Below are 25,877 nucleotides of genomic sequence, written 5' to 3'. Positions count from 1 at the left end.
ACACAGGGCCAGGCGGGGGGCTCAGGGCCTGGGCGCATCTCACCGCGGCTGGCCTTCTTCAGGGTGTGCGGCCAGACCCCCTGCAGCAGTGGGAGCTGGTGCCTATCGAGGTGTTTGAGGCACGGCAGGTGAAGGCCAGCTTTAAAAAGCTGCTGAAGGCATGTGTCCCGGGCTGCCCCGCCGCCGAGCCCAGCCCTGCCTCCTTCCTGCGCTCCCTGGAGGACTCAGAGTGGCTGATCCAGGTCTGTCAGCCGTGCCCCTGCTGTGGTCAGTTGGGGTGGCGCAGAGGAGGCGGGCAGGGGCTGGGGGACATGGGAGTGCCTGTTTACCTAGAGCCAAGGGCGGATGGGGTCACGCTTTGCCTGTCTGTGGCGTTGGGCCCCAGGAGAGGTGCTAGCCACTTCCCACCTGGATGGCAGTTCGGTATGGTGGAGGGAGGCTGGGGCCACCTGCTCTCTGTTGGGGTGGGGCAGGACAGCTCGGGAGCCCGCATGGGTGCCGGAGTCCGAGGGCTCTGGCTCCGGGAGGCGCTGAGGGGCTGCCCGTCCTGCAGATCCACAAGCTTCTGCAGGTGTCGGTGCTGGTGGTGGAGCTCCTAGACTCGGGCTCCTCTGTCCTGGTGAGCCTGGAGGACGGCTGGGACATCACCACCCAGGTGCGTGCTGGGCCGGGGGACAGCCCGGGCCGGGTCCCACGGGCGCGGTCCTGACAGGCAGGCGGTGCCGGCAGGTGGTGTCTCTGGTGCAGCTGCTCTCCGATCCCTTCTACCGCACGCTGGAGGGCTTCCGTCTGCTGGTGGAAAAGGAGTGGCTCTCCTTCGGCCATCGCTTCAGCCACCGCGGGGCCCACACGCTGGCTGGGCAGAGCAGTGGCTTCACGCCCGTCTTCCTGCAGTTCCTGGACTGTGTGCACCAGGTAAGCAGGTGGCCACGGTGGGGGCTGTGCCCGTTGATTCCTGGCCCCTGACCCGTCACCCCACACAGGTCCACCTGCAGTTCCCCATGGAGTTCGAGTTCAGCCCCTTCTACCTCAAGTTCCTTGGCTACCACCACGCATCCCGCCCGCTTCCGGACCTTTCTGCTCGACTCGGACTATGAGCGCATTGAGCTGGGTATGAGGCAGGGCTGGGCCTGGGGGCCGGGGGCGGCTGGGGCTGGGCCTGGAGGGTGGCCAGGGCTCAGCACTACCCCTGCAGGGCTACTGTACGAGGAGAAGGGGGAGCGCAGGGGCCAGCAGGCGTGCAGGTCCGTGTGGGAGTACGTGGACCGGCTGAGCAAGAGGACGCCCGTGTTCTACAACTACATGTATGCGCCCGAGGACACGGAGGTGAGCCGGGAGCCTGGCGGGGCGGGGGCGCTCGGCCCAGCCCTCCGCGCTCCCAGTCCTGCGGCCCTACAACACGTGTCCAACCTGAAGGTGTGGGACTTCTACACCGAGAGGCGCTGGCCGAGGCCCCCTACGACTGGGAGCTGGCCCAGGGCCTCCCGAGCCCCGGAGGAAGAGCGGCCTGACGGGGGTGCGCCCCAGAGCAGCGCCGTGTGGTGTGGCCCTGTTGCGGAGCGGTCCCGAGCCCAGCCAGAGCCCATCTCGCGCCTGCTGGAGGTGAGCACCACGGCGTGGAGTGCGGGCGTGTGGGCCGGTCCAGGGGCCCCGCCCCTCTCCCCACCCTGCGAAGCGCCTGCCAGCCTGGGGTGGCTGGCCCCACCCCGTACTGGGTCGTGTTTGCAGGCGGCGATGACCAGAGGCTGTTGTCCTGGGTCCCAGGAAGGGCTTCTTTGCTCTGGGCACGTGTACGGTCAGCCCTCAGGGAAGACAGGCTTTTCCCAGGGACTGTTCCTGCCCTCTCCCTGACCGCTGCACCTGCCTCCTGGGTGCGCCTGGCTGTCAGCCACCCTGAGGCCGTCAGAGGAAGGTGGGCCTGTGGGCCTGGAAGCTGGGAGTTGACGTTTAGGCCTCTCTGGCCCTTCCTCTGCCGTTCTTGGGGGGCACATGTGTTCAGCCCCAGGAGTCAGGATTTGCCAGGGCAGAGAGCCCTGTGTGCCTGAGCTGGCGTAGAGGGTGGCGGTGTAGCCGCCGGAGTGCTCGGCTCCAGAACACGGGGGATTTGCGTTCCCCTTCCATCAACCGGCCGTCCGGCTTTTGGGGGACGTCTGTGCACGTTGGAGCTTGTTTCGTTCTGGGGGAAGAGGGTGCTGATGCCGGCCTCTTGGGGAGGTGGGAAGGCGTAAACAGAGTGGTGTGTGTCGACGGTGCCTCACTGGGCCTGGCCTGACGGGGGTTGGGAGGACACAGGTGACCCAGAAGCTCAGAGGGCACGAGAGACCCTCTGTCTCGGGTGCGTCTCCCTGTCTTGGAGTCTGACGTGGATCATGCTGTCCGCTGCCTCACAGCGCCGTGTCACCGTGTGGCCTTGGGATTCGGACCCGTCCGTATCTTTCCATTTCAGCTGAGTTCCTGGTACTCAGCCTGTGGTGGTTTTTACCCACGCCGACAGTTTCTTTCACTGGCATTTTTAGTATCTTTCCACGTGGTCATTGACGTGGTTGGGTTGGAGTCTAGGTCTTTGTCGTTGTTTTAAGCAGTCTGCACGCCCACTGCGGGGCCTGGACTCCGTGCCGGGGTCAGGAGCCGCTCGCCAGCCTGAGCCGGCCGGGCGCCCTCGCTGCTGACTCTGCCGTGTTTCGTTTTCGCTCCTTTCTTCCTTTTCTGTTTTTTCCTCCTCACCATGGAGCATTCTGCCACATTTACCTCTTGAGCCACGCGTCCTCGTGCTCGTTTCAGCGCGTGCCAGGCCCGCCCGCTCACCCTCACGTGTTCTACGTGTGACGGACGCGCGGCACGCCCTGTGTTGTTGGCGGTCGGCTTCCTTCGGAGACGTCAGGAAACGAGGAAGAAGCCTCCTCCACTTGCTGTTTCTAGGGGTCGTCGCTCTTCAGTCAGAAGAACTTGGTTTCTCGTAATGCAGGTCGGCCAGTGACACGGTCCCTCGGCTCTCACTCCCCTGAAGGGGTCTTTGTTGTGCCTGCACTTACTGGGAAGGGTCCGGGTCCTTCGTTCTGTCCGTCAGGCCGTGTTTTCTTGGGTGCTCAGGGCTCTTACTTGGCGTCACTGAGGCGCTGGATTTGAAACCGTTCAGGATTCCACCGGCGGGCACCGTGACCGGCCTCTCCCTCCTGTGGCGGCTGCGCTGCTCCGCGACCTGCTTGCCAGGGAGTCGCTCCGCGCGGCTCTGCCTTGCCGTCGTCTGCTCGGTGCTTTGATCTCGGAGACGGTGCGTTTCCGGCCCAGGGAGACCTCGCGAAGCTGCAGACAAACCTGTGGCAGCCGTGCTGCTGGCTTGCGGTGACTTTGTGTCCAGTCCCCAGAGGGCCCTGAAAACACAGTGGCTTCTGGCTGGGCCTCCTGTGCCTTTTGATTTTATTTTTAGTTTTATTTACTTCAGTACGCTCTACACCCAACATCGGGCTCGGCCCGCAACCCCAAAGTCAAGAGCCGCACCCTCCACTGACCGCTCCAGCCGCTGTTCCAGTGCCTTTCTGGGCGCCTGGGCGGCTCCGTCGGTGAAGCGTCTGCCTTCCGCTCAGGGCGTGATCCCGGGGTCCTGGGATCGAGTCCCGCATCGGGCTCTTGCTCAGCGAGGGAACCTGCTTGTCCCTCTCCCTCGCCCCTCCCCCTGCTGGTGCACGCGCACACTCGCTCTCTCAGTTAATAAATAAAATCTGGGAAATCAGGGGTGTTTTCTTTGGATACAGAATTCTAGGTCGACAGCTTTTTACGCTCAGCAGTTTAAAGGTGTCCTCGTGCTATTCCTGGTGTAGAGTTGGTGCTTTTCCTTCCCCTGGTAAACTGCGTGTAATGTTGCCCTTTCTTTCTCTGACCACTTTTAAGATTCTCTCTTCATCTTTGGTTTCAGCAATTCGACCATCACGTGGGGTTTTAAAGTTTATTTAAGTAATCTCTACCGCCCTCCCCATGGGGCTCGAACTCACGACCCCCAAGATCGGGAGCTGCACACTCCACCCACTGAGCCAGCCAGGCGCCCCTGGGGGGGGTGTTTTGGTTCATCCTGCTTGGGGCTTTCTCAGCTTCTTGGATCTATGGGATGATTTCATCAGATTTAATGCAGTGTAGGCCATGATTTCTTTAACAGTTTTCGGCACGATCGCTCTCCCTTGTTTCCTCTGGGACTTGATTGTCCCATGGGTCCCTGAGGCGTGTTTATTTCTTCTTTGTGGTCCATCTTGGATGATTCCTGTGACCCTACCTTCAAGTTCACTGCTCTTTTCTTCGTTATGTTTAATATCCTCTTAAACCTATCTAATGAATTTTTCATTTTAGATATTGTATGTTTCAGCCCTAGAATTTCCATTTGTTTTTAAATACAGTTTCCGTTCTCTGTGGAGATTCCCCATCTGCTTGACCATGCGTCCATCTTTTTCTTTACATCTAAGGCGTATTTATAACAACTGTTTTGAATTTCTCGTATGCTAATTCCAATACCTGTTTCTTTTCTGGATCTATTTCTTTTAACATCTCCCCTAAGTATGGCTCTCATTTTCCTGCTTTTGGTCTGTCTTTAATGTTTTTAATAGTCGACATTGTGGATTCTGCACTGTTGAGGGTCCGGGTTGTGTTGTCTTCCTTGGACGAGTGTTGGGTCTTACCGTTGCCCTCAGTGAAGAATGTGTGGGTCCTCTTGGTCTCTTCAGGGGTGGCGGTCCGCTCCAGAGGCCTTTGTCCTGGGTGTAGAGGAGCCCGGCTCAGACACGGCCTGTCCGGGGCGTCAGCAAGGCACCGCCACTCTGGCTGTTGGCAGTTGCCGCATCTTCCCGCACCGTGACCTCCGGAATGTGGACCTGGCTCACGGCGTCTTGGTGGCTGCCCTCTGCCAGGCTTGTGACATCCTGCTTGGCCCGTGGCACTTCACTCTGGATCTCTAGAGCTCCCGCTCCATCCCCACCCCCATCTCGAATGCCACCCCGTGGATCCATGCGTGCCCGCATCCCCGAGCGCCGCATCTTGGCCCAGTGCTCCTTGTTAGTTTTGCACAAGTAATTTTTGTTCTCTCCATCCCCTACCCTCACCCCCTTCTGTGCTCCAGTAATACAGGTCAGACCTTTCCATCACTTCAACTTCCTGTTTTCCATAGTTTTGTCTTTCCGTGTTTCAGTCTGGATATTGTCTCCTGAATGGTCTTAGTTTTCCGATTCTCCCCCAGGAGCTACAGCGGCTGGAGACGGAGCTGGGGCGCCCCCCTGAGCGCTGGAAGGACACCTGGGATCGGGTGAAGGCAGCACAGCGCCTCGAGGGCCGGCCAGATGGACGTGTGAGCGGGCGTGGGTTGTGGGTGGCCAGGGTGAGCTTGCTGTCGGGGCGGCGAAGGCCAGTGGCCCTGACACAGGCCCCCCTCCTGCCCCCAGGGCACCCCCAGTTCTCTGCTGGTGTCCAGTGTGCCTCACCACCGCCGCTCGCTAGGCGTGTACCTGCAGGAGGGGCCCGTGGGCTCCACTCTGAGCCTCAGCCTGGACAGCGACCAGAGCAGCAGCTCAACAGCTTCCAGCTCCCGCCAGGCAGCCCGTCGCAGCACCAGCACCCTGTACAGCCAGTTCCAGACGGCCGAGAGTGAGAACAGGTGTGCGTGTGCCCCCGCTTCGGCCTGCAGTCCTCCGAGCTGGGGGACTGTGGGTGCCGGACAGTTCTCAGATTGGGGGCCGGGCCCTTGGGGAACTTCTGGCCATTTCTTGGAAGGATTCGTAGGGGAGGCCCTAATGCCATCGTGGTGGCTCAAGCATAGGCTGACAGTGGCTGGGAGAAAGCAGGAGGGCTCTTCTAGAAGGGGTTTGGGACGTAGAACCAGTGACCACAGCCAAGCCATGGTGGCTGCAGAGGAGCAGAGGGACAGCAGCGGTGGGGTAGCTGTGAGGGCAGGCAAGGCACCGGGGGGGTGGGGCCTGGCAGGCTGGAGAGGGGCCATCTTGCCACAGTCACCTCCCCAGACCCACCTGCTGCATGTGCCTCGTCTGAGGGCACCTGCCCTGCACGTGGGGCTGCTTCCCTGAGACCCTGGCGTTGGACCATCTCTAGCGTCCTGTCATGCAAGGGGTGAGGGGTGGGGACCCTTCTCCATCTCCTTTCTTTTCTAAGAACAGCCCCAGGGCTGCTTCCTGGCCCCCTGGCCAGTCTAGCCTTGGGTCTGAGGGCAGGGGCTGGCTGGTTCGGGGGGTAGGGGTGGCCCTGACAGCCAGCCTGGTCCTGGTTCTGCTGTCCATGCAGGTCGTACGAAGGCACCCTGTACAAGAAGGGGGCCTTCATGAAGCCCTGGAAGGCCCGCTGGTTCGTGCTGGACAAGACCAAGCACCAGGTGAGTGGTCAGGGAGCTGAGGGCGGTGGGGGTGGGGGTTAGGAGCTGGCAGGGGGGGAGGAGGGCTGCCCTGACTTCCTGCCCCTCCCGGCCACCCCAGCTGCGCTACTACGACCACCGTGTGGATACGGAATGCAAAGGTGTCATCGACCTGGCAGAAGTGGAGGCCGTGGCCCCCGGCACCCCCACCATGGGTGCCCCCAAGACCGTGGACGAGAAGGCCTTCTTTGACGTGAGCTGTGGCCAGGGCCCGGGGATGGCAGGGCAGGGGGTTCTGTGGGGTGGGACCATGGAGTCAGTGATCCGCCGTCCCCAGGTGAAGACGACGCGTCGCGTTTACAACTTCTGTGCCCAGGACGTGCCCTCAGCCCAGCAGTGGGTGGACCAGATCCAGAGCTGCCTGTCAGATGCCTGAGCCCAGCTCTGCTCCGGCTGCTCTGCGTCCAGTCGTTAGAGACCACTAGGGGTGGGCAGGGCCCCCCGGCCATGTTTACAGCCCCCACCCTCGACAGTATTGAGGTCCCGCCCCCCCAAACTTATGTGTACAGCCCCTGCCAGCTCCCACCCCCGCCCACCCCCGCCCACCTGGCTAGCTGTAACTTATTTTGGAGTTATGGGTGAGCGCCGGCCGGGAGGCGGCCATGAGACAGCCTCGGCGGCCTGTAAACAGACCACTCGCCCAGCCCTCCCCCGTCAGCGTGCTGGTCCCAGCTGGCCAGCCGCAGGCAACCTGTTCCTAGAACCAGAGTCTATAAAGAGAGAACTAACAACACGCACACGCCTGTGTCTCCTCGGCTCGCCCAGAGCCCCCCGCCAACCACTCTATCCGGCACCCACGTCCGCTGTGTGGGGGACGAGCCCTGGTGCCAGGGGGAGGGGAAGGCAGCTTCTTCAGGCCCATGCTTGGTGCCCAGCCACCCTGAGGGGTGGTCTTGGGGCTGGCACCCCCCCTTCCACCGCACCCCCAAGCAGCCCCTGGACAGAAGGTGGCCATCAGCAGGTGTGCTGTGAAGAGGGCAAATGGGGGCCAGACTGGAGGATGGTCCTGGGTCAGAGGAGAGTGGATGGGAGGGAGTCTGGGAGGGAGATGAAGAGGAGGGTGCGCTCCCCGGGGGACAGGGGGTTACAGCATGTCGGGTTGGGGGGGTTCTGGGAAATGCCTGCCCCTCCCCTTTCTCTGGGATCTTGCCTCAGGCCTTGACCATCCTCCATGCCCTGGCCTCTGTCTGGGGCGTGACAGGTGCCGCTGTGGTTACTCCTCTCCTCTCCCACACAAATGCGAGTCCCACCTGCATGAGGAGCCAGCCAGGTGGGGTGTGGGGGGTGCCCAGCAGGTGGTGGCACCTGTTGGGGGAGGTGAGCAGCAGGTGTGGACACAGGCAAGACCCACAGGTGACATCAGGTGAGTCGTGAGGAGAGCCCCCAGGCTCTCTCTGGGCCACACGGACGGCTATTGCACTGAGGTTCCCAAGGCCCAGGAAATCCACACCTGGGGTCCTATGCCCGCCTGATTTCACACGGGGGCTGGGCAGCCATGACGCTGCCCCTGGGGAAGGAGGTCAGAAGTCACCAAAGCAGGGGCCACAGGGTGAGGTCAGTGCAGGACCAAGGCTGCTTAAGGATGGATAGGAGGCACTGTTGACCCACACCCTGGCCCTGAGTGCCCAGGGAGGCCCTGCTGGCTGCCCTGCCTGCCCAGCCAGTGAGGACAGGGCGGCCTGGGGACGGCACTGGCTCATGAGCTCCAGACAGAGCTTGTTGAAAAAGAAAAGCTCAGTGCTCACTCCAGTCTGGAGACTCCCTGCTGTAGCCGCGGGCGTGGGCCTGGGGCAACAAAGACACCCCTGCTGCCGGCCAGGCTGGGGTCCGGGCTGGCAGCTTAACAATACACAAGCTTGTCAGTAAGAATAACACAACTTTTATTGGGAGTTGGGGTCTTGGGTGCCCTGTCAGATTATCAGAACATTAAAAATGGACTCAACACAAAATCCTACAGACCCCTCCAGGACGTGGCCTGGCCCTGCCCTCCCCCACAGGTGCAGACCCCACCCGACCTGGCCCCGCTGAAGCCAGTCTCTGCACCCCTGCGCCCCATCTGTACACCCATGGCCAGCCCCTGCCAGGTGCCCCAACTGCCCACCAGGCCACGAGGGTCTTATTTTAAGGCAGTCAAATTTTGCAGCCTGGCTCAAGGCCAGCTCCCAGGGACACTGGGCAGCTAAGACCCTGTCTGGCCAGTCCAGCTCCAGACCCACATTTGTCCCCAGAGCCAGGGAGACCCTTCGCTGTGGCTGGACACAAAAGTGCAAACACGTGGCTCTTTCCTGCGTTTGTTTAAAAAAAAAAAAAAAAAATCAGTAAAACGAGGCTCGGAGCCTGTGGCGTCCATGCCCATCGCGGCCCTCAGTCCGCACGGTGTCTTGGGAGCTGTGGCCCCCGGCTCCCGCTGGCAGAGCGCACATCCGAGGCCTTATTGCTGTGCGCGGAGCTGGACTCAAGGCCCACTCGGGGTCACGCAGGAGAGACGCAAGCTGGGCTGTCCAACTGGTTCCAACTGCCAGCTTTACCAATGCAGCATTTATTTTAAAATAAAATAAAATTAAATTAAAAAAGACAAATTGCATCACCAGGTAGTTTTCTCGATTAAGGGTGCGCCGTGGCTGGGCGGCAGCATCACACGGGGCCATTCACGGCGGCTCCTGCAGGCGGCGGTGAGTCCATCTTCCTGTGGGAGGACAGGTGGGGGTTGGAGCCCTCAGGGCCCCAGAGTCCCATCCAGCCCCCTTCCCCCAGCCTGACCGGCTCACCTGTCTTTTGTCACTGTCCCCAGGATGGCTGCTGTGCATACAGCTGGGGCTGCAGTGGTGATGGCCACTACGGGCCCTGTGGGGCCTGCCACGGTGGCTGGGGCGGGGCTGGCCTTGCTAGGTGCTGGGGTGGCCGCCACAGCAGCCTCAGGGGGGACAGCCACAGCCGGGGCGAAGGTTGCTTCTGCAGGCGCGGGGGAGGTGGGGTCTGACGGCGTGCTGGCAGTGCAGTCGGCCCTGTATGGCAAACGCAGGCCCCAGTGTCCTGGGCCACCTCCAGGGTAGCCCAGGGACCCACCTGGCCAAGGCAGCTCTGCCACCAAGTTGCTAGAAACACCAGAGACAACCTGCCTGTCCACTGAACCCTGACCTTCCAGGTGGTGTGCATCCCCCCACCATCTGGTCTCTCTCCAGGCAGCCCCCACCCCCACCCTGTTATGGGAAGGCCTACAGGCCATGTGCCCAGAAACGCTCCCTCCCACACCTGGAGAAGGCAAGGATGGGTGACCTCAAGACACTGGCCCTGGCCCTGGTGCTGGGCTCTGGTCTTCACGGCCCTCCTCGCTGCAGCCCAGGAGAGTGAGCCCGCGGCTCCCCTGTTCGGCCCACACCTGCCCAGTGCTTGCTTCTGGTACATGTGAGACCACCTCCAACCGTACAAGACCCCTGGGAGCCAGCGAGGCTGGAGCGGCCACGGACAGCAGAAGAAAGAGACTGTCCGTTAAAGCCTGGTGACCACGTGTCGGCCCAGATGGGCACAGAAGGGGCTCACCACGGGCTGGCTGGGCGTGCTCATGCAGACGGCCCTGGGATACACGGCTTTCACAGTGACAATACTTGCTTTTCAAAGCAGAGGCGGTTTTTAGGGGAGTCAGGAAAAGAGGAAGAGGTTTTAAGACTTGCAGTGATTCTGAACTTTGAGAAAGAATTAAACGCATTCAAGAGGGGAGGGGGGTGGGGGAATGGGATAGACCGGTGATGGGTAGTAAGGAGGGCACGTATTGCATGGTGCACTGGGTGTTATACACAACTAATGAATCATCGAGCCTTACATCGGAAACCGGGGATGTACTGTATGGTGACTAACATAATAAAAAATCATTAAAAAAAAAAAAAAAGAATTAAACGCATTCAAGAACCTGATGTGCACCTGTAACCCAAGAGCCACCACTGGGGTCCTGGTGCCCCGTCCCCTTGCCTGACCCATGCTCGTAAACAGTCCAAGGCCCCGCTGGCTCCGGGCTGTGCCCCCCAAGGGCAGGGGGCTCATGACGACAGGCCATGCTGTCTGGGGTCCCGAGAACGAGTGTGCTGTGAGCCAGAGCTGGACCCCGGCAACAATGGGATGGACCAAGCCCAAAACCATTTGGGACCACCAGGGCTGGGGCAGTGGGCGCTGGGGGAAGGAGAGCCCACAGGTGCTGTTTCTCTCAGAAACCATGCCCCTCACGAGGTCACGCATCTGGTCCTTGTCCCCTCCTGCTGGGATTCTGCTGGGGGACCTCCACCCTTGCCCCATAAGCTTCAGCTCCACCACCACCTCTCTCAGGTGCCCATCGGTCCCCAGTTCCCTATTTTCACAACTCACAGCTCCTTACGCGGTCCCCCCGCCCCACCAGGCCTAGCCAGGAGTCTGTCTGTCCAAGGATAGATCCCGAAGGCCTGGACCTTCTTCCTGCGCGTGAGGGAGGGATGCGTGGGGAGAAGTTTGCAGGGAGGATGCCTGCAGTCAGGGTGCATGTGAACCAGCGAGGTCTTCAGACGCCCCCATCCTGGGGCTTTTCTGAGGTGCAGCTTGAGTGAGGCAGACACTGACCTGGATAAAGGTGGTCGTATTCTCTCCTCACCGGCCAGAAACCCACAAACGTGGCCGGTGCCCTCAGTAAGACCTATGCGTGAGGCAGCCCCACCTCCCGGCCTCCAGGGTGGAACACTCAGGCCCTGTGCTTGCACCTCAATGAAAAGGCCCCTGACCCTCCCACTTAGATGAATGGGCGTCCCAACCCCCCTAGAGCCAGTATCCTTGGTCCTGGGGTCATCAGGGCAGCAGGGTCAGCCTGCTCCCGGGTGAGCAGTGCTGGGGACCTGTGCCCACCCCATCTTGCACACCTGGGGACCGATGCGGGCAGCAGGGGGGCCTCCTGGCTGGGACCCAGACTAACAGCTTCCAAGGCACCAGCCGTCTTCTGCTCATCCTCACTGCTGTTGGAGACCAGCGGGGCCTTCCTGGTGACACACGTGCTCCAGGCACACGGGGAAGCCGGGCCTACTGGGAGACGGAGCTGCTGACGTCCAGGGAGGACAGAGGGGCCGCAGGGCACGGCCTCAGGGTCCTCAAACCCACGTGTGCATGTGTACATTTATAGGAACTGTACAAAGAGACGGTCCTCCCCCAGGCAAGGAGGGCCCCCACTCAGCCCTGTGGGGCTTTCAAGCCTGTCCAATACGGGTCTCAGGGTCAAGGACCATGAACAGGATGGGCAGTGAGGTGGCCCGGTGCACCGGGGTGACCTGCACAGACAGAGAAAGGCCTGGGGACTGGCCTGGGTTGGGAAAGCCCTCACTGTCTGCCAGAGCTCCCAGCAACATGGATAGGGCAGGCCGGTCATACCCCCCCCCCGCAGTGATGCAAAGCCCAGCATCACCAGGGAGACACAGGCCATGGAGCCCCGGCCACATCCTCCCACTCCCTGTGCTCAGTGCCCCTCCTACTCACGGGCTCTTTCTGGGCCCTGGTTCGGGCCATCCTGGGAATCACCGTGGCCCATGTCCACCGGGGAGCTGCACCGGGGCCCCGACTCGGAGCTGCGGAAGGCAAGGCTGAGCCCCCTCTGGGGAGATGCCACCCCCAAGGGCAAATGGGGTGACCTCCCGGCCCACCCCACCTCACCAGCAGAAAGGCTGGAAGTCGGTGAACTTGGCCCAGCCTTTTTCCTCCAAAGCCGAGGGGCTGGGGGTGCTGGCTGCCCACACGTTGGAACCCACGTCCACCGCCACGCCTGGGGCCGGCACTGGTGAGTTCACTGGCTCATCAAACACCGTCCACGAGGTGCCTGCTGGGAGGAGACACAGCAGCACAGGCACCTTGACTCGCAGGTCAGCCCCACCTGCCTTCAGGGCCCTGAAGCCCAGAACTGCGGGGGCCCCAAAAGAAGTGACCAGTGGACACCGGACACCAGCTGTTACAATGTGGCTGGGTAACCTCAACTGGGGGCACGGGGCAGCCGGGGTCTGGGCCTAAGCATCTGCCACCAATCCTGCGTCACCGCATCTGGGGGCACAGAAAAGCTGCCACCTTCAGGAATACTGCTTGAAAGCCTGTGCAGATAAAGTCAGCAGGTAACAAGCCCGCGGCAGCCCCCAACCATGCACAGGCTGTGTGGGGCCTGTGTCCCTGTCCCAGTCCCCTGCCCAGCCTGAACCCCGTGTCCCCAGCACCTACCTCCTGAGCCACCCTCCAAGCGAGGACCTTCCTTCTGGGTAGAGGCCAGAGGGGCACCCGCCCGAGCAGCGTCCTTGTCTGCTTCCAAAACCTCCTTCCTGTCCTGGCCTCCACGCTCCAGGCCGTTCTTGGAGCAGCTCTCTGAGGTGTGAGGACCCCCAAACCTGGGAAAAGACACACGGTCAGAGCAGCCAGCACCATAGGGGGTCCCAGGGGCGTCCCTTCCTGTGCGCCCAGAGCACCGTGGCTGGGGCAGGGCTAGGAGTGCACACACACTGACTGGGGCCTCTCCGCATCAGGAGGCTTGGAGAGGACTGGCGGGCCTCACACCTGGCTCTGGCTGTCACCCGGGCAGTGCAGTGCATCTCCTTGTCCTCCCAGATGTCATCCTCCTCGTCGTCATCAAAGGGCTGGATGTGGTCACTGCAGCAGGCCTCAAACAGAGCTGCGCTGGGCTGCAAGCGAGAGCACCCACGTAGCAACACATGGCTCCCAGAGGGGCTTAGCCAGGTGAGGGGCTCACGGGATGGGGGGCCGGGGGCCCCGAAGCAGCCCGTCTCCCCGTGCTGCCCACCCACCACGGTGTCCCCATCCACACCCAACTGAGCACGGGGCAGGGGACTCACACTGTCCTCGTCCGCGTCGATGCTGAAGTTGATCTCAGCGATCCTATCGAAGGGGGCGCTGCAACACGGCGGACACTCAGCGCCTCGCCACGGGGCCGCCGGAGGCACCCCAGCGCGAGCACCACTGAGTCCGAGGGTGTCGAAGGTCATGTAGGCAGCGACCAGCCACGGGGGTGTAAGTAAGCAGATGGGGGTCCCAGAGGGAGGGGGTGGCTCTCCGTGCCCGCCTCCCTCCTCACACACACTTGCTTTTTTTCCACCTGGGCCCACTCTGTCCCTGGTCTGTATGGTGACAACCTGCCATCCCTGAGGGTGTCTCAGCCCAGCCCCTCCCACGGTGACTCTGCTTTCAGCGGAGGAAGCAGCAGGTCAGCCTCCAGGCCCAGGCAGGATCGGGCCACAGGCCTGGAACCTGGTCACACCGAGCAGAAGCCCCCAAAAGGGGCAGGGGACAAGGTCATGGGAGACGATGAAGGCTCAAATGGGGGCCGGATCCCGGCCAGGGTGGACAGCCCCAGGCACAATGCAGGAGCTCACTTGACACTGTCATCCTGGTCAGCAAACTCCTCGTCATTGAAGCCAAACTGATCCACGAAGGTGGCCGTCATCTGCTGGACCTGGTACTCGGAGAAAGCCTGGCAGGGAGGGTGACGCAGGGCAGGCCTCAGCCCGAGGCTGCTCCCAGAAAAACCTGCTGGTGCTCTGCGGCTTCTCCCAACCTAACCTCTCGGGATAACACGAACGCGGGGTCGTGTCCGAAGAGCCTCTTTTCCTTTAAGTTTCAAGATCATCCCCCAGGTCCCCCAGGGTCTTGTTGATGTGAGGTGGCTCAGGGGTCCCCCCCTTGATACAGGGGCTGCATGTCCAGCCCCTCCCCTGCTCGAGCCTGGTGCATGGGGACAAGCACGCTCCCCTGGGCTGTTTCCCACAGCAGCTCAGCAGGGCGCTGTCCAGGACGCCCTGGAGGCCTAAGCGCTGCCAAGAGCGGGTCAGGGCTGCCTGAGGTGTGCAGAGCGGCCACACGCACCTGCTGCAGGGACAGCTCATTAGGGAAAACGCCCTCCATGTCCTCATCCTCACTCGAGGGGTGAAGGTGGTGGGTGCTTACCTGAAACAGCCAGAGTGGGTGGACATGAGCCCCGCACCCCCCGGGGCTCCTGCCCCCTTGCCCCTCCCCTCAGCATAGGGCACACTGGACCTTGGGCATCAGGAGCCCCCGAGAACACACTAGGGCTCTGGATGTGACAGCGAAGGGGCTCTGCTGAGGCTTTTGGGGGCCAGCGGGGCCTGAAGCAGGACAGGTGGGGCCACGTGGGTGCACAGGTGCATGTGCACACGCACACACACACTCGCATGACAAGCTGACAGGAAGGCATGGCCACAGCACCAGCTGACACCATGCCGCGGGAACAACCAAGCCCCCCAAGCCCCTCACCAGGTCCACAGCGTTCCTGCGGTTGGTCTCCGCCAGCGTCTCCTCCACAAAGTTCTCCCAGCGCCCTCGGCAGTCCGCGGGGAGCCCTGCAAGGGAGCACTGCCGGTGAACCAGGGGTCAGTGCCACGGCACACAGGCAGGGAGAGCCCGGAGGGGACATCTGAGGGAAGGAGGCCGAGGCAGCCAAGGGTCCTGCAGGAACCCTTGGGCGCTCACAGAGACAGGGCCCGGCCTCAGCAGGCATCAGAGTCCTGAGTTCACTTTGCGAAGCAACCAGGGAGGAGGAATGCTGAGGAAATGCCGCCCAGCTTCCTCCTCTGCCCTCCCCGGCCCTCTCAGTACAACCCACGTGCCTGTGTGTGCCTGTTTTCTGAAAAGGTCACAACCCCAGAAAGAGTCACAGCCTGCAGCCGTGACTTACCTCTCACCCCTCAAACTGTACCCTTTGTGGGGAGCCTCCCGGGCCCACACACCTTGTCACAGGCACCAATGGACCTGTGGGCCAGACCCTGACCCAGAGGCCAATGACCAAGGACACCCCCTTGCTTCCATTCTGGAGGGCCACCCAGAGCTTCCTCAGTCCACCTTTGGCCCTGGGCCACAGGGACCACAGATGAGACCCTCTGAGGGGGTGGCCAGGCCACAGGTCTACACCTGCTATACAAGTGGCCTGACCGCTTGCGGCACGGCTTCCTGAGCCGCACGTTTGGGGGTTAAGCCCTAGCGCCTCCCTGTGCCTGCTCCAGGATCATGCATAACCATCTTCCCACAGCCCTGTGGGGACCCCACCAGACAGAGCTCACTCCTTTGGGCAAACACATTCACTGAGCACAAGCATGCCACATGGGGCCAAGGAAGGCTGTCCTGGTCATGAAGCTGGTATGAACACCAACCCCAGCACCTTGGGGAATCCTGGCTTCTGTCCACCCTCAGCCTCCTTGACTCACTCGTGCACTCCACCTATCTGTCCACCCCTGAGTTCCAGGGCCTCTCAACACCCTGCTCAGGCTGGCCCGGCATCGTTGGGCTTAGCAGGGTCCCACAGGCCCTTCTGAGCTGCCTGCCTTCCTCTCTGAACCAAGACCCCCTTGGGCCTTCCCCAGCTCAGCTCAGGAAGCTCAGGAGTTACAGACCACGCCAGGACATGAGCAGGCCAGAAAGGGGTGTGAGTGTTGGGGCCCCCAGTCGGGAGGGTGGCAGGTGTCTCAGGCTGAGGGCAGCGGTGAGACCCGACCAGAGGAGGGGATGCCTCTGCTCAGGCCCCACAGCCTGCTCTTCGAGCGCAGGGGCTACCTCCCCCAGCTCCCCAGCTCCCCCAGTTCCCCCAGCCCCCCAGACTTGCGCTGGAAAGGTCTGCAAAGCTGCCTGAGTCAGAGGAGGATGGAGGCATCCAGGAAGGACTCAGATGGCCCCTGAGCAGCAGCACAGAACCCTGGGCCACTTGTCCCTCTGAATGCTGGCACCTGACTCATAAGCTGCCCTGCAGGCACCTGACAGGGTCTCCGGGCCCAAGGAGACCCCCCACAGACGTCTGTTCAACAGAGCTGACAGCTGGGACCCAGGCCCGCCTGCAAGAAGGCTCCATATGGGAAAGCAATCTGACTGTTACCATCCGCTGAGGGGCCAGAGGGCAGGAGACGGGGCTGCAGGAGGGGGTGAGGGTCAGGGGTGGGGGTCAGAGGCAGCCAAGGCAGGAAGGGCTCACCTCGGATGACTTCGCAGATGTGGGTCTGCATGGAGCCCCTCTCCAGGTTCTGGGCCACTGCGTTGGCAATCCGGGTAAGGTGGCCCATGTTGCCGCGCCGCATGCCGCCCGCTGCCCTGAAAGCGAGCAGCAGCTCAGGGGGACCGCGGGGCTTTTCCTCACTGTGCGTCCACCAGGGCCCTGACCTTGCCCTGCACGGCCTCCCTGTGCCCACTCCCCACCCCCCGCCACCCTGCAAACCCTTCCTTGCAGCCTTACCTGTAGGACACTTATTTTCAGAGAGCACCTGCTGTGTGCCAGCCAATCGCTCCAATCTCACTACAGGAAGTGCTCATGAAGCAGATGCCGCCCCTACCCCCACCGCACAGACCAGACTCCATACCAGCAGGGCCTGATGGGCCTCTGCCCGCCCTGCAGGACTGGTCCAATGCCGCATCCCTTGACCCGCATTCTGACACCTCTGACCTGTCCTGGCCCCAGACACCCTCCCAGCTCCGCCCAGAGCTGGCTGGGACCCGGAGGAACACCCAGTGGGGCAGAAGACTCAGAAACACTGAAACAGTGCATCCCTGCTGTACGTGCTGACCCGGGGATGATGAAGAATGGACACACGGGACCCAGAAGCATGCAGGCCAGGGCAGGGGCTACTCCAGGTGGCTAGCGGCTCGGAGCTGGCCTGTCTCTGCCTGGCTCTCTGCGTCTCCACACTGCCTCCCCCTCACCGAGCTCTATGCACCCTGCGGCCCATGGTCTGGCTTCTACTCACCTTTCCATCCCACACTGCCATGCACACACACATGTTCAACCATGACCCAACAGAAGGGCACATCTTAAAATCCCCACTGTGTTAGGAAGATGTAAAAGCTCACACATCTAGAAATGTAGCAGGTGAGTCATGGAGTAGACAGAGCTGCTTTCAACCATGTTCTCTGTCCTAAAAGCCTGACGGCGCCCCGGAGAGGAGGCAACAGTGAGCTCCTGAGCCAGTGAGCCCAGCCTGGTAGAGGAAGGGGTCAGGAGAGAGCCTGGCAGGACAGGCCCACAGGGAGGCCTGCGAGCAGCTGCTGAGGGTGCAGGAGGGCTGGCCCAGGGACGAGGCCTCTCAGCCTGCCATCTTAACCTCTGGGGTGTCGTGGACCCTCAGTGACAGTGATGAAGTCCCACCCAACAGGTGCCCATGCGCACGAATACACAGAATGCATAAGAGCAGGCTCCGCCCAGGCTTCAGTGGGTACCACACGGAGCAGCCCAAGGAAGGCAAGATGGCCCCGTCTTGTATGTTGCATGTATTCTACAGAGGATGCCAACTGGGGGGTTCCATACCAGTAGGATGTGAGCTGTGAACCAGGTGAGGTCAGAGAGCCCCAGGGAGCACCAGTGGGCAGGGCCAGGGGAAGGCAGGGTGAGGGCGGGGCTGGGGCTGCCCACACTGGGCCCTGCAGGCTACACCTTTAGAGGATCTGGGTGGTCAAGACTTCTATGCAGGGGTGAGACCATCTGTGTGTTTCAAAAAGATCCCAGCTGGGTGGGGCAGGAGAGCAAGCAGAAAGCAGCAGCCTGGATGCCCTTGGGAGGGTTCAGGGCTCAGTGAGAACTGGCTGGTGGCTGCGGTGGGGAGATGGGAAGATTGAGGACACACTGTGGGTGTAAGATGGGGTCTTGGCTAACAGATGGGGAGGGCGGGGGTGGAGTATAGAGCCGCTCGGCCTGTCTCCTCTGGTCCCCTTGGGCCCTGACCTTCTCTGGACAGCACCTCTCGGTGTTCACCCAGGAAGAGAATGCCCTTCCTGAACTGGATACCCCGTGGTGGCCCCGGAGCCCTGAGCTGGGCCCTCAGGCGCCCCCTGCAGCCCCCCGTGGGTTCTTACTGTGCATGATCGTTGGCTTCCCAGGCCTCCAGGATCCTCTGGACTAAGCAGCACTTCTGGAACAGCTAGAGGGACAGGTGACATGGGTCAGGGTCTACAGGGCTGTACACTCCCCTCCACCCAGCCCTAGAAGGTGAAGCAGACACATCAGTGCAAAGTTCCCTGGACACCGTTATGGCCTCCCTGTAGTCCCCACCAAACACCAGGGCAGGTGTTGCCCCAGGCCCCACAGAGCTGCCCAGTTCTGCTCCTTCCCCTTGGCTTCCTCCCACCTTCTCTTGTATCCGGAAGCAAGGACTGGGCCCAAGTGCTGTTTCCTGGGCCTGCACATTTGTTCTGGGACTCAACTCACATCGCCCCCACATGCTCCTCCCAACACCACCACCCCCATTGCCTGCCCCCAGCTATTTACCCTCTGGGCTGCTGTCCAGCTCAGGCCTGCACACTGCAGGACTCACTCAAGCCACACCTTCTATGGGGACTCTCACCAGAGACCAAGGCCTTCCCACCCTTTGCCCCTCCTGTGTGGGCCTCACAGCCAGTCTGAGGGTCAGAGCTGCCCCTGCAGAGCCCCAGGCCTTGCCAGGGAAGCATCTCTAAGTGGGCTCCTTGACATGGGCAGGGGACTCTGTGCCACTTCTCACCAGCACCCAGCCAGGCACTTGCTTGCTCCCTCTCCTCCTTAGCAAACACTCGCTAAGGCCAACTCTGCCAGACACAACACTAGGTGTCAGGGCAGGGAGACACAGACAGACACCAGGGGTGTGCTCACTCGAGGCCCCAGGAAGAGCTGTGGGTAGTCCCGGAGGCAAGCGTCCTGTCATGCACTCATGGGTGAGCAAGGAAGAGCCGAGGAAAAGAAGAGTATGTAGTGTCAAAAGTTCCATAATCCCAGAACATTTTCTCATGAGAATTCAACACATGCTCTCTCTTTCCCTTGCATTTTCCTTCGTGGCCACTCCCGACAGCGGCAGACACGACAGGATACAGCGGACTGGCCTGGAAGGAGCAGACCCCGGGCAGCATCCAGGTGCTCCCTCCCCCTCTGGTGAGTGCGGCCCACCACAGGGCCTTGTCTTTGGCTCCCCCACTGCAGCGGCCCTGGCAAACATGGACACTTTCTTTGTGACTCTCAGTCTCACGGGTGGAGGAAGGGCAGCACAACCACGCCCCGGGAGGTTAGGGGGTGGCCACGGGCAGCTTGTGTTAGTACTAACAGCCACACGCTCAGGGCGGAGCTCAGCAAGCAGGGACACGTGGGGCACACAGCAACACACAGGACACTGGCCGGACTTACATGGGTCACCATGGTGTTCTCGGGGAGGCTGGCGGCAGGCTGGGGGGTCTCCGGGTCCCCATTCCCCGGCAGAAGCTCCATCCTACTGTCCGGTCCACTGGCTTCTGCCCTGTCCCCCCGGGCAGCGTGGGACAGGATAGCGGCTATGCATAGTTCCACTTGGAAATGCAAGAAGTTATTCCAGGTGTACTTAAAAAACAGGTCCTGGGGTAAACAGAGGAGAGAGGCAAGTCCACAGACCGGTTTTCTCCTGGTGGCAGGACCACAGAGGTGAGGGGATCGCTGTTCCTTGACCATCTAGGTGACCATGCTGAAGGTTCTTCCTTGACACGGTCTCACCATGACCACCTGCCCTTCCATCTCCAGCCTGCTGCTTTGTTTCGCTCCCGTTAACCTCGCTCTCATCTGACCATGTCCTGGCTTATCCTCTTGCCCTAACTCATTCATTTTCAGCCTTTTTTCTTTCCCGGGCACCTTACACATTTTGCTATACGGTATTTTTACTATTATTCCTTTATCATTTTGTCTTTGACCCATGAGTTACTGGAAGTACATTAAATTCTCGAACACCCAGGGATTCTATTCAGGAGGGGACATGAAATCAAGAGGCACACACATGGACACTCCCTGAGGGAACCCAGTGGGGCCCAAACCTCATCTGCACAGGCCAAAGCCCCGAGAAGGCTGCATGATGGTGGCCGCATCCGTGCCCTAGACCAGGCTGGGCACGCGGCCCGCCTCGGACTCTGGTCCCGTGTGCCAGCACGGAGCCAGCAGCGAGGGGGGGTGAGATAAGAATGCCTGTCCCCATCCCTCTGGCCACCTCACACACCACAGTGGCTATGGAAGCCTATGTCCCAGGCCCTCTGCTGTCCATGAGGGAGGAGGAGGGGTGTGCAGGGTGGGGAGATGGGGCAGAAGGACGGGGTGTAGACTCCAGCCTGAGATAGGAGTATGGGCCCCTTCTTCACACCAAGGATTTGGGAGATGGCTAAAGACAGGAAGCCCATCTGCCTGACACAGTTCTCCACAGAAACGTGGTCCCAAATCTCAGCTTCACCTTCACTGCCTGTGTGACCTTGAGTGACCCTGGAGGTGGCTTCGTGGTGTTACCTCATCTTCAACACAGAGTCCGACCCATCTCCCAGGAAAGCCTAGACCAGACGACTTCACTGATGAATTCTACCAAACATTTAAAGAAGAATCGACAACAATCCTTCTCAAACTCTTCCCCAAAAAAGAAGGAACGCTTTCTAATTCGTTCTATGAGGACAATATTACCTTGTCATCAAAGCCAGACGAAGACATCCCAAGAAAACTACACACCAACACCCCTATGAACATCAGTGCAAAAATCTTCAACAAAACACTAACAAACCGGACTCAGCAGCATGTTAAGGGACTGCACTCCAAGACCAGGTGGGATTTCTCCTGGAATGGAGGGACGGTTTGACGTCTGAAAACCAATGTAATGCACCATATTAACAAAATACAGGGAAAACACCACATAATCGTCTCAACTGAAACTGAGAGCACATCTGACAACATACAACACGTTTTCTTGACAAAAACACTTAGTAAACGAACAATGCAAGGAAATCTCCTCAACGTGATAAAGGACATGTGTGGCCGGCCCACAGCCAACACCACATTCAACGGTGAAGGACTGAAAGCTTTTTCTCTATGAAGAACAACGCAAGGACGCCCACTTTCAACGTCGCACTGGAAGTTCTAAACACAGCAATTCGGCAAGGCACAGAAATAGAAGACTGAAACAAAATGCAAACTGGGAAGAAGTAAAATGACCTCTTTTCACAGATGACGCAATCGTACATGCAGAGGGTGTCACAGATTCCACACACACCGTGAGAGCTACTAAACAAGTTCAGCAAAGTCCTAGGACACAAAATCTACACACACTGGTGCACGTCCACACACACAACTGAGACTGAACTGGGAGAACAAGTCCACTGATAACAACGTTCAAAAGAATAAGATACTTAGGGATGAATTAAACCTAGAAAATGAAAGACTTGTACACTAGAAACTACAAACACGGCTGAAAGACGGTAAAGAAGATGTAATAAATGCAAAGACGTCCGTGTTCACGGGTCAGAAGACTTAATGTTGTTAAGACGACAATACTACCCGAAGTGATCTACAGACTAACATCTATCAAAATCCCAATGGCACTTTTTTCTGGTAGAAATAGAAAATCAATCCTAAAATTGATTTTTTTAAAGATTTTATTTATTTATTTGAGAGCGAGAGCGAGAGAGCGCACGAGAGAGGGAGGGTCAGAAGGAGAAGCGGACCCCTGCTGAACAGGGAGCCCAATGTGGGCCTCAATTCTGGGACTCTGAGATCATGACCTGAGCCAAACACAGTCGCTTAACTGACTGAGCCACCCAGGCGCCCCCATCCTAAAATTTATATGGAATCTAAAGAGAACCTGAAGAGCCAAAACAGTCCTGAAAAAGAACAAACTTGGAGAACTCACGCTTCCCAATTTTAAAACTTACTACATAACTACAGTAATCAAACTAGTGTGGTACCGGCATGAGGACAGACAGACAGACCAACAGAACGGAACAAGACTCTAGAAATACACCCTCACATACACGGCCAACTGATTCTTTTTCTTTTCTTGCTTCCCTCTTTCCCTTCCTTGCCCTTTCCCCGACCGCTTTCCTCCCTCCCTCCCTCTCTTTTAAGTAATCTCTAAGCCCAGCCTGGAGCTCAAACTCACAAGCCTGAAATCAAGTCACATGCTCCACCCACTGAGCTAGCCAGGTTCCACATGCTCAGCTGATTTTCAACAAGAGTGTCACAACCATTAAAAGTGGGAAAAGACAGTCTCTCCAACAAATGGTGCCAAGAAAACTGGATATCCACATGCAAAAGAAAGACGTGGGACCCTTATCTTACATTACGTACAAAAATTAACTTAAAATAGATCAAAGGCCTAGTAAAGCTAAAACTATAAAACTCTTAGAAGAAAACATAGGGGGAGGGGCGCCTGGGTGGGGCAGTCGTTAAGCGTCTGCCTTTGGCTCAGGGCGTGATCCCAGAGTCCTGGGATTGAGCCCCACATCAGGCTTCTCCGCTGGGAGCCTGCTTCTTCCTCTCCCACTCCCCCTGCCTGTGTTCCCTCTCTCACTGGCTGTCTCTCTCTCTGTCAAATAAATAAAATCTTTAAAAAAAAAAAAAAGAGTTGCCTTATTTAAAAAAAGAAAACATAGGGGGAAAGCTTCATGACAGTAGATCTGACAATGATTTCTTACATATGGCACCCAAAACACAATCAATAAAAGAAAAAAATAGATAAGCTGGACTTCATGAAAATTTACAACTTTTCTGTCAAAGATACTATCAAGAGAGTGAAAATAATCTACAGAATGGAAGGAAATATTTTCAAAATCGTGTATCTGGTAAGTTTTAATATACAGAATATATAAAGAGCTCCTACAATTCAACTATAAAAAAACAACCCAATTAAAAAATAGACAAAGGACTTGAACAAAGAGTTCTCCAAAGATAATCATTACGGAAATGCAAAGAAGAACCTCTCCCCCCGCCCACCCGTGAAATAACACTTATGACACTGGATGGCTATTATTAAAAAAACAAACAAAAAACCCCAATAAAAACAGGTGTGGGTGAGGATGTGGAGACACCGGACCCCCGACACTGCTGACGGGAACGTGAGTTGCTATAGTCACTGTGGAAAACAGTGTGGAGGCTCCTCAAAAAATTAATCACAGAAATACAATATGACCCAGCAATCCCACTTCTGGGTACATACCCAAAAGAACTGAAAGCAGGGACGCGGACAAGTATGTGCACAGCCACGTTCCCGGCAGCGTTAGTCCAGCAGACCAAATGTGGAAGCAACCCCAGCGTCCTCCGACGGACGAAGGGACAGACACAATGTGGCCCATCGACACCGTGAAGTAGTCCTCTGCCTTAGAGAGGAAGGAGCTGCTGACACCTGCCCCGACCTGGGGGGAGCCCTGCCGACACTGTGCTGAGTGAAGTAAGCCAGACACGGAAGGACACATCCTGTCTGGTTCCACTCCGAGGAGGCACCTGCAGTGGTCAGGCTCGGGGACAGAGAGCAGATGGCGGGGCCGGGGGCTGGGGATGGGGCTACGGGGACAGACTGCTTACTAGTCAGAGTTTCTGTTTGAGAAGATGACAAAGTTCCAGAAACAGACAGTGGTGATGGTTATATAACACTGTCAATGTACTTAATGCCACTGAATTTGTACACTTAAAAATTATAAAAATGGTAAATTTTAGGTTATATGTATTTTACCACAATGAAATAAAAGCAAAAAGAGGAGTGGGAGAGAGGGAAAAGGAAAGGAGGCCTTCCATAACTGACCCCCTGATCCGTATCTGGGCTCATAGTCCAAACACTGGAACAAACTGACAGTCAGTCAGTACTTCAGGCCTGGTTCTAAGGCTGGCTCCTCCGGGGATAAGGATTCAAACTTTAGAAGATTCCAGCTCTCTGGGAGTAGAGTCCCTACAGCAAGGCAGAAGACAAGACTGGAGACTGCATCTACTCACGGCTGACACCTAGGGTGATGCCCTACCCCGTCCACAGCAGCTGCCCACAGCCGGCCCTGCCTGCCTGAACCTCTCCCTCGGGCACCAAGGCTGTCCTGGGGGCAACTGAGAGGCATCTGCTGAGGACAGAACCACTTCCCACTGGCCTGGGCAAGAACTGCTGGGGTGACCTTCGACGGGGGGTGACCAGGAGCTGCTCCTTTAGGACATGTTATGTTGAAAAGCTATAATGAAAGTTCTATCTTCGGCAGAAATCAGAAAGGAGATGGACCATTATTTCCCCATTCCCTCAAACTAGATTAGAAATCTGCCCTCTGCTTTCAGAGCAATTCTCCACGAGCCTACAGCAAGGTCCCAAGGTCCCACCGTCCCTCAGCGTGCTTCACCAGCAACCGGTGCCATCGGCCCTGGGATGGGTCTGGGAAACAGTCTCTCTTCACAGACTCTACCAGCTCTAGGACGGAACCAAAACCTCCCCTCGGGCAGACCCTTGTCCGTATGCTGAGGTCCAGCTGCCTGCCTCTGATGGACCCTGCCCAGTCCGCCCACACGCCGCAGACTAGACAACCACCCAGACAGCCGTGCGCGGCTGGCGGCACTGCCCGCTCACCAGCAGTAAGCCCATGGTGTTGAGCCGGCAGAGCTCCTGGTTGATGCTGGCGGTGTTCGTGTGCAGCAGTGCAGCCATGAGGCGGGCACCGTGCAGACGGGCATTCCCCAGGGGCTCCTCCAGCACGCCAATGGTGGTCAGGATTGCTTTTTTCTACAAACAAAGAAGCACCACCCAGTTAGAACCTTGCAACCATCATGACCACTGCTGGCTTTTCTTAGCTCTGGTGGTGACTGCTCAAAGGGTTAGGGCCACTCCTCCATGATGTGGCCCAGCCTGGGGATGCATGGGATGCGTGTGCAGAGGTTGGTCAAGGCAGCACTGCCTGCAAGAGGAAAAGAGGGGCTAGCAGGGTTGGGAACCCCACCACTCAGGGCCTCACAAAACAGTAAGCAATGGTGGTCCACTGCCCCCAGAAGCCCAGGGCTCTCTGGTCTCAGCAAACCAAGGAAAGAGATGTGCACTTCAGCTCATGAGACATGTCTAAGATGGGGGCAGCTCTCTCGGGACAGAGCTAACCCCACGAACACTCTCGGAGGACATGGGTACCAGTGGCCTCGTCACACTGGATGCAGGTGTTTCCTGACCCCACACATGCCAGCATGATGTGTCCACCTTCTCATTAACCAAATGTTCCAGAATCCCTACCTTCATGAAGCTCTCTTTTTCCCTTTCTTTCTTTCTTTCTTTTTTCTTTTTCTTTCTCTTTCTTTCTTTCTTTCTTTCTTTCTTTCATTTTTTAAAGATTTTATTTATTTATTTGACAGAGAGAGGGAGAGAGGGATCACAAGTAGGCAGAGCGGCAGGCAGGGAGAGGGAGAGAGAGCATGAATGGGGAAGGGGCAGAGGCAGAGGGAGAAGCAGGTCTCCCGCTGAGCAGGGAGCCCAATGTGGGGCTTGATCCCAGAACGCTGGGATCATGACCTGAGCCAAAGGCAGATGCTTAACGACTGAGCCACCCAGGTGCCCCTGAAGCTCACTTTCTAGTGGGAGAAGCAGACAATAAGTTGATAAAATAAGCCATGCAGTAGATCATGGTGGGTGCTAAGAAGCGCCCAGGAAAGGGAAAGGGGCTGTGACTGAGAGGGGCTCCATGGAGAGCTGGGTGGCAGCTAAGTGACTGAGCCCTTCTCCGTGTGACCTAAGCGCTG

At 58.7% G+C, this 25,877-nt stretch overlaps 2 protein-coding genes across 8 annotated transcripts in view; one reads left to right on the top strand and one right to left on the bottom strand.

Moving 5' to 3' along the window:
* SBF1 (SET binding factor 1) overlaps window positions 1-7,021 on the top strand; it is a 28,050-nt gene extending 21,029 nt beyond the window's left edge. For both annotated transcript variants that reach the window (XM_040637773.1, XM_040637772.1), the window contains 5 exons: window positions 5,219-5,326; window positions 5,421-5,632; window positions 6,274-6,361; window positions 6,462-6,593; window positions 6,678-7,021. In XM_040637773.1, coding sequence (XP_040493707.1) covers window positions 5,219-5,326; window positions 5,421-5,632; window positions 6,274-6,361; window positions 6,462-6,593; window positions 6,678-6,776 — 639 coding nt within the window. In that variant the 3' untranslated portion in view covers window positions 6,777-7,021. The remainder of the gene's footprint in view (window positions 1-5,218; window positions 5,327-5,420; window positions 5,633-6,273; window positions 6,362-6,461; window positions 6,594-6,677) is intronic.
* A 1,240-nt stretch (window positions 7,022-8,261) lies between these two features.
* The window catches only part of PPP6R2 (protein phosphatase 6 regulatory subunit 2), a 77,594-nt gene continuing 59,978 nt past the window's right edge, over window positions 8,262-25,877 (bottom strand). Inside the window, exons 10-24 of one of the 6 annotated variants that reach the window (XM_040637767.1) lie at window positions 24,727-24,879; window positions 19,542-19,745; window positions 18,245-18,309; window positions 16,377-16,492; window positions 14,672-14,757; window positions 14,264-14,344; window positions 13,774-13,871; window positions 13,237-13,294; window positions 12,941-13,065; window positions 12,611-12,774; window positions 12,059-12,221; window positions 11,885-11,973; window positions 11,278-11,437; window positions 9,169-9,405; window positions 8,262-9,086 (exon numbers count right to left, since the gene is read on the bottom strand). In XM_040637767.1, the coding sequence (XP_040493701.1) occupies window positions 9,035-9,086; window positions 9,169-9,405; window positions 11,278-11,437; window positions 11,885-11,973; window positions 12,059-12,221; window positions 12,611-12,774; window positions 12,941-13,065; window positions 13,237-13,294; window positions 13,774-13,871; window positions 14,264-14,344; window positions 14,672-14,757; window positions 16,377-16,492; window positions 18,245-18,309; window positions 19,542-19,745; window positions 24,727-24,879 (1,851 nt within the window). In that variant the 3' untranslated portion in view covers window positions 8,262-9,034. Of the gene's footprint in view, window positions 9,087-9,168; window positions 9,406-9,622; window positions 10,985-11,277; window positions 11,438-11,884; window positions 11,974-12,058; window positions 12,225-12,610; window positions 12,775-12,940; window positions 13,066-13,236; window positions 13,295-13,773; window positions 13,872-14,263; window positions 14,345-14,671; window positions 14,758-16,376; window positions 16,493-18,244; window positions 18,310-19,541; window positions 19,746-24,726; window positions 24,880-25,877 lie in introns of those variants that run through there. The other 5 variants (XM_040637766.1, XM_040637768.1, XM_040637771.1 and 2 more) reach the window with 5 other exon arrangements.

The sequence above is a fragment of the Ursus maritimus genome, unplaced genomic scaffold, assembly GCF_017311325.1.
Source record: "Ursus maritimus isolate PB19 unplaced genomic scaffold, ASM1731132v1 scaffold_21, whole genome shotgun sequence".
NCBI lineage: Eukaryota > Metazoa > Chordata > Mammalia > Carnivora > Ursidae > Ursus > Ursus maritimus.
This window is presented reverse-complemented; position numbering and strand designations above follow the sequence as displayed.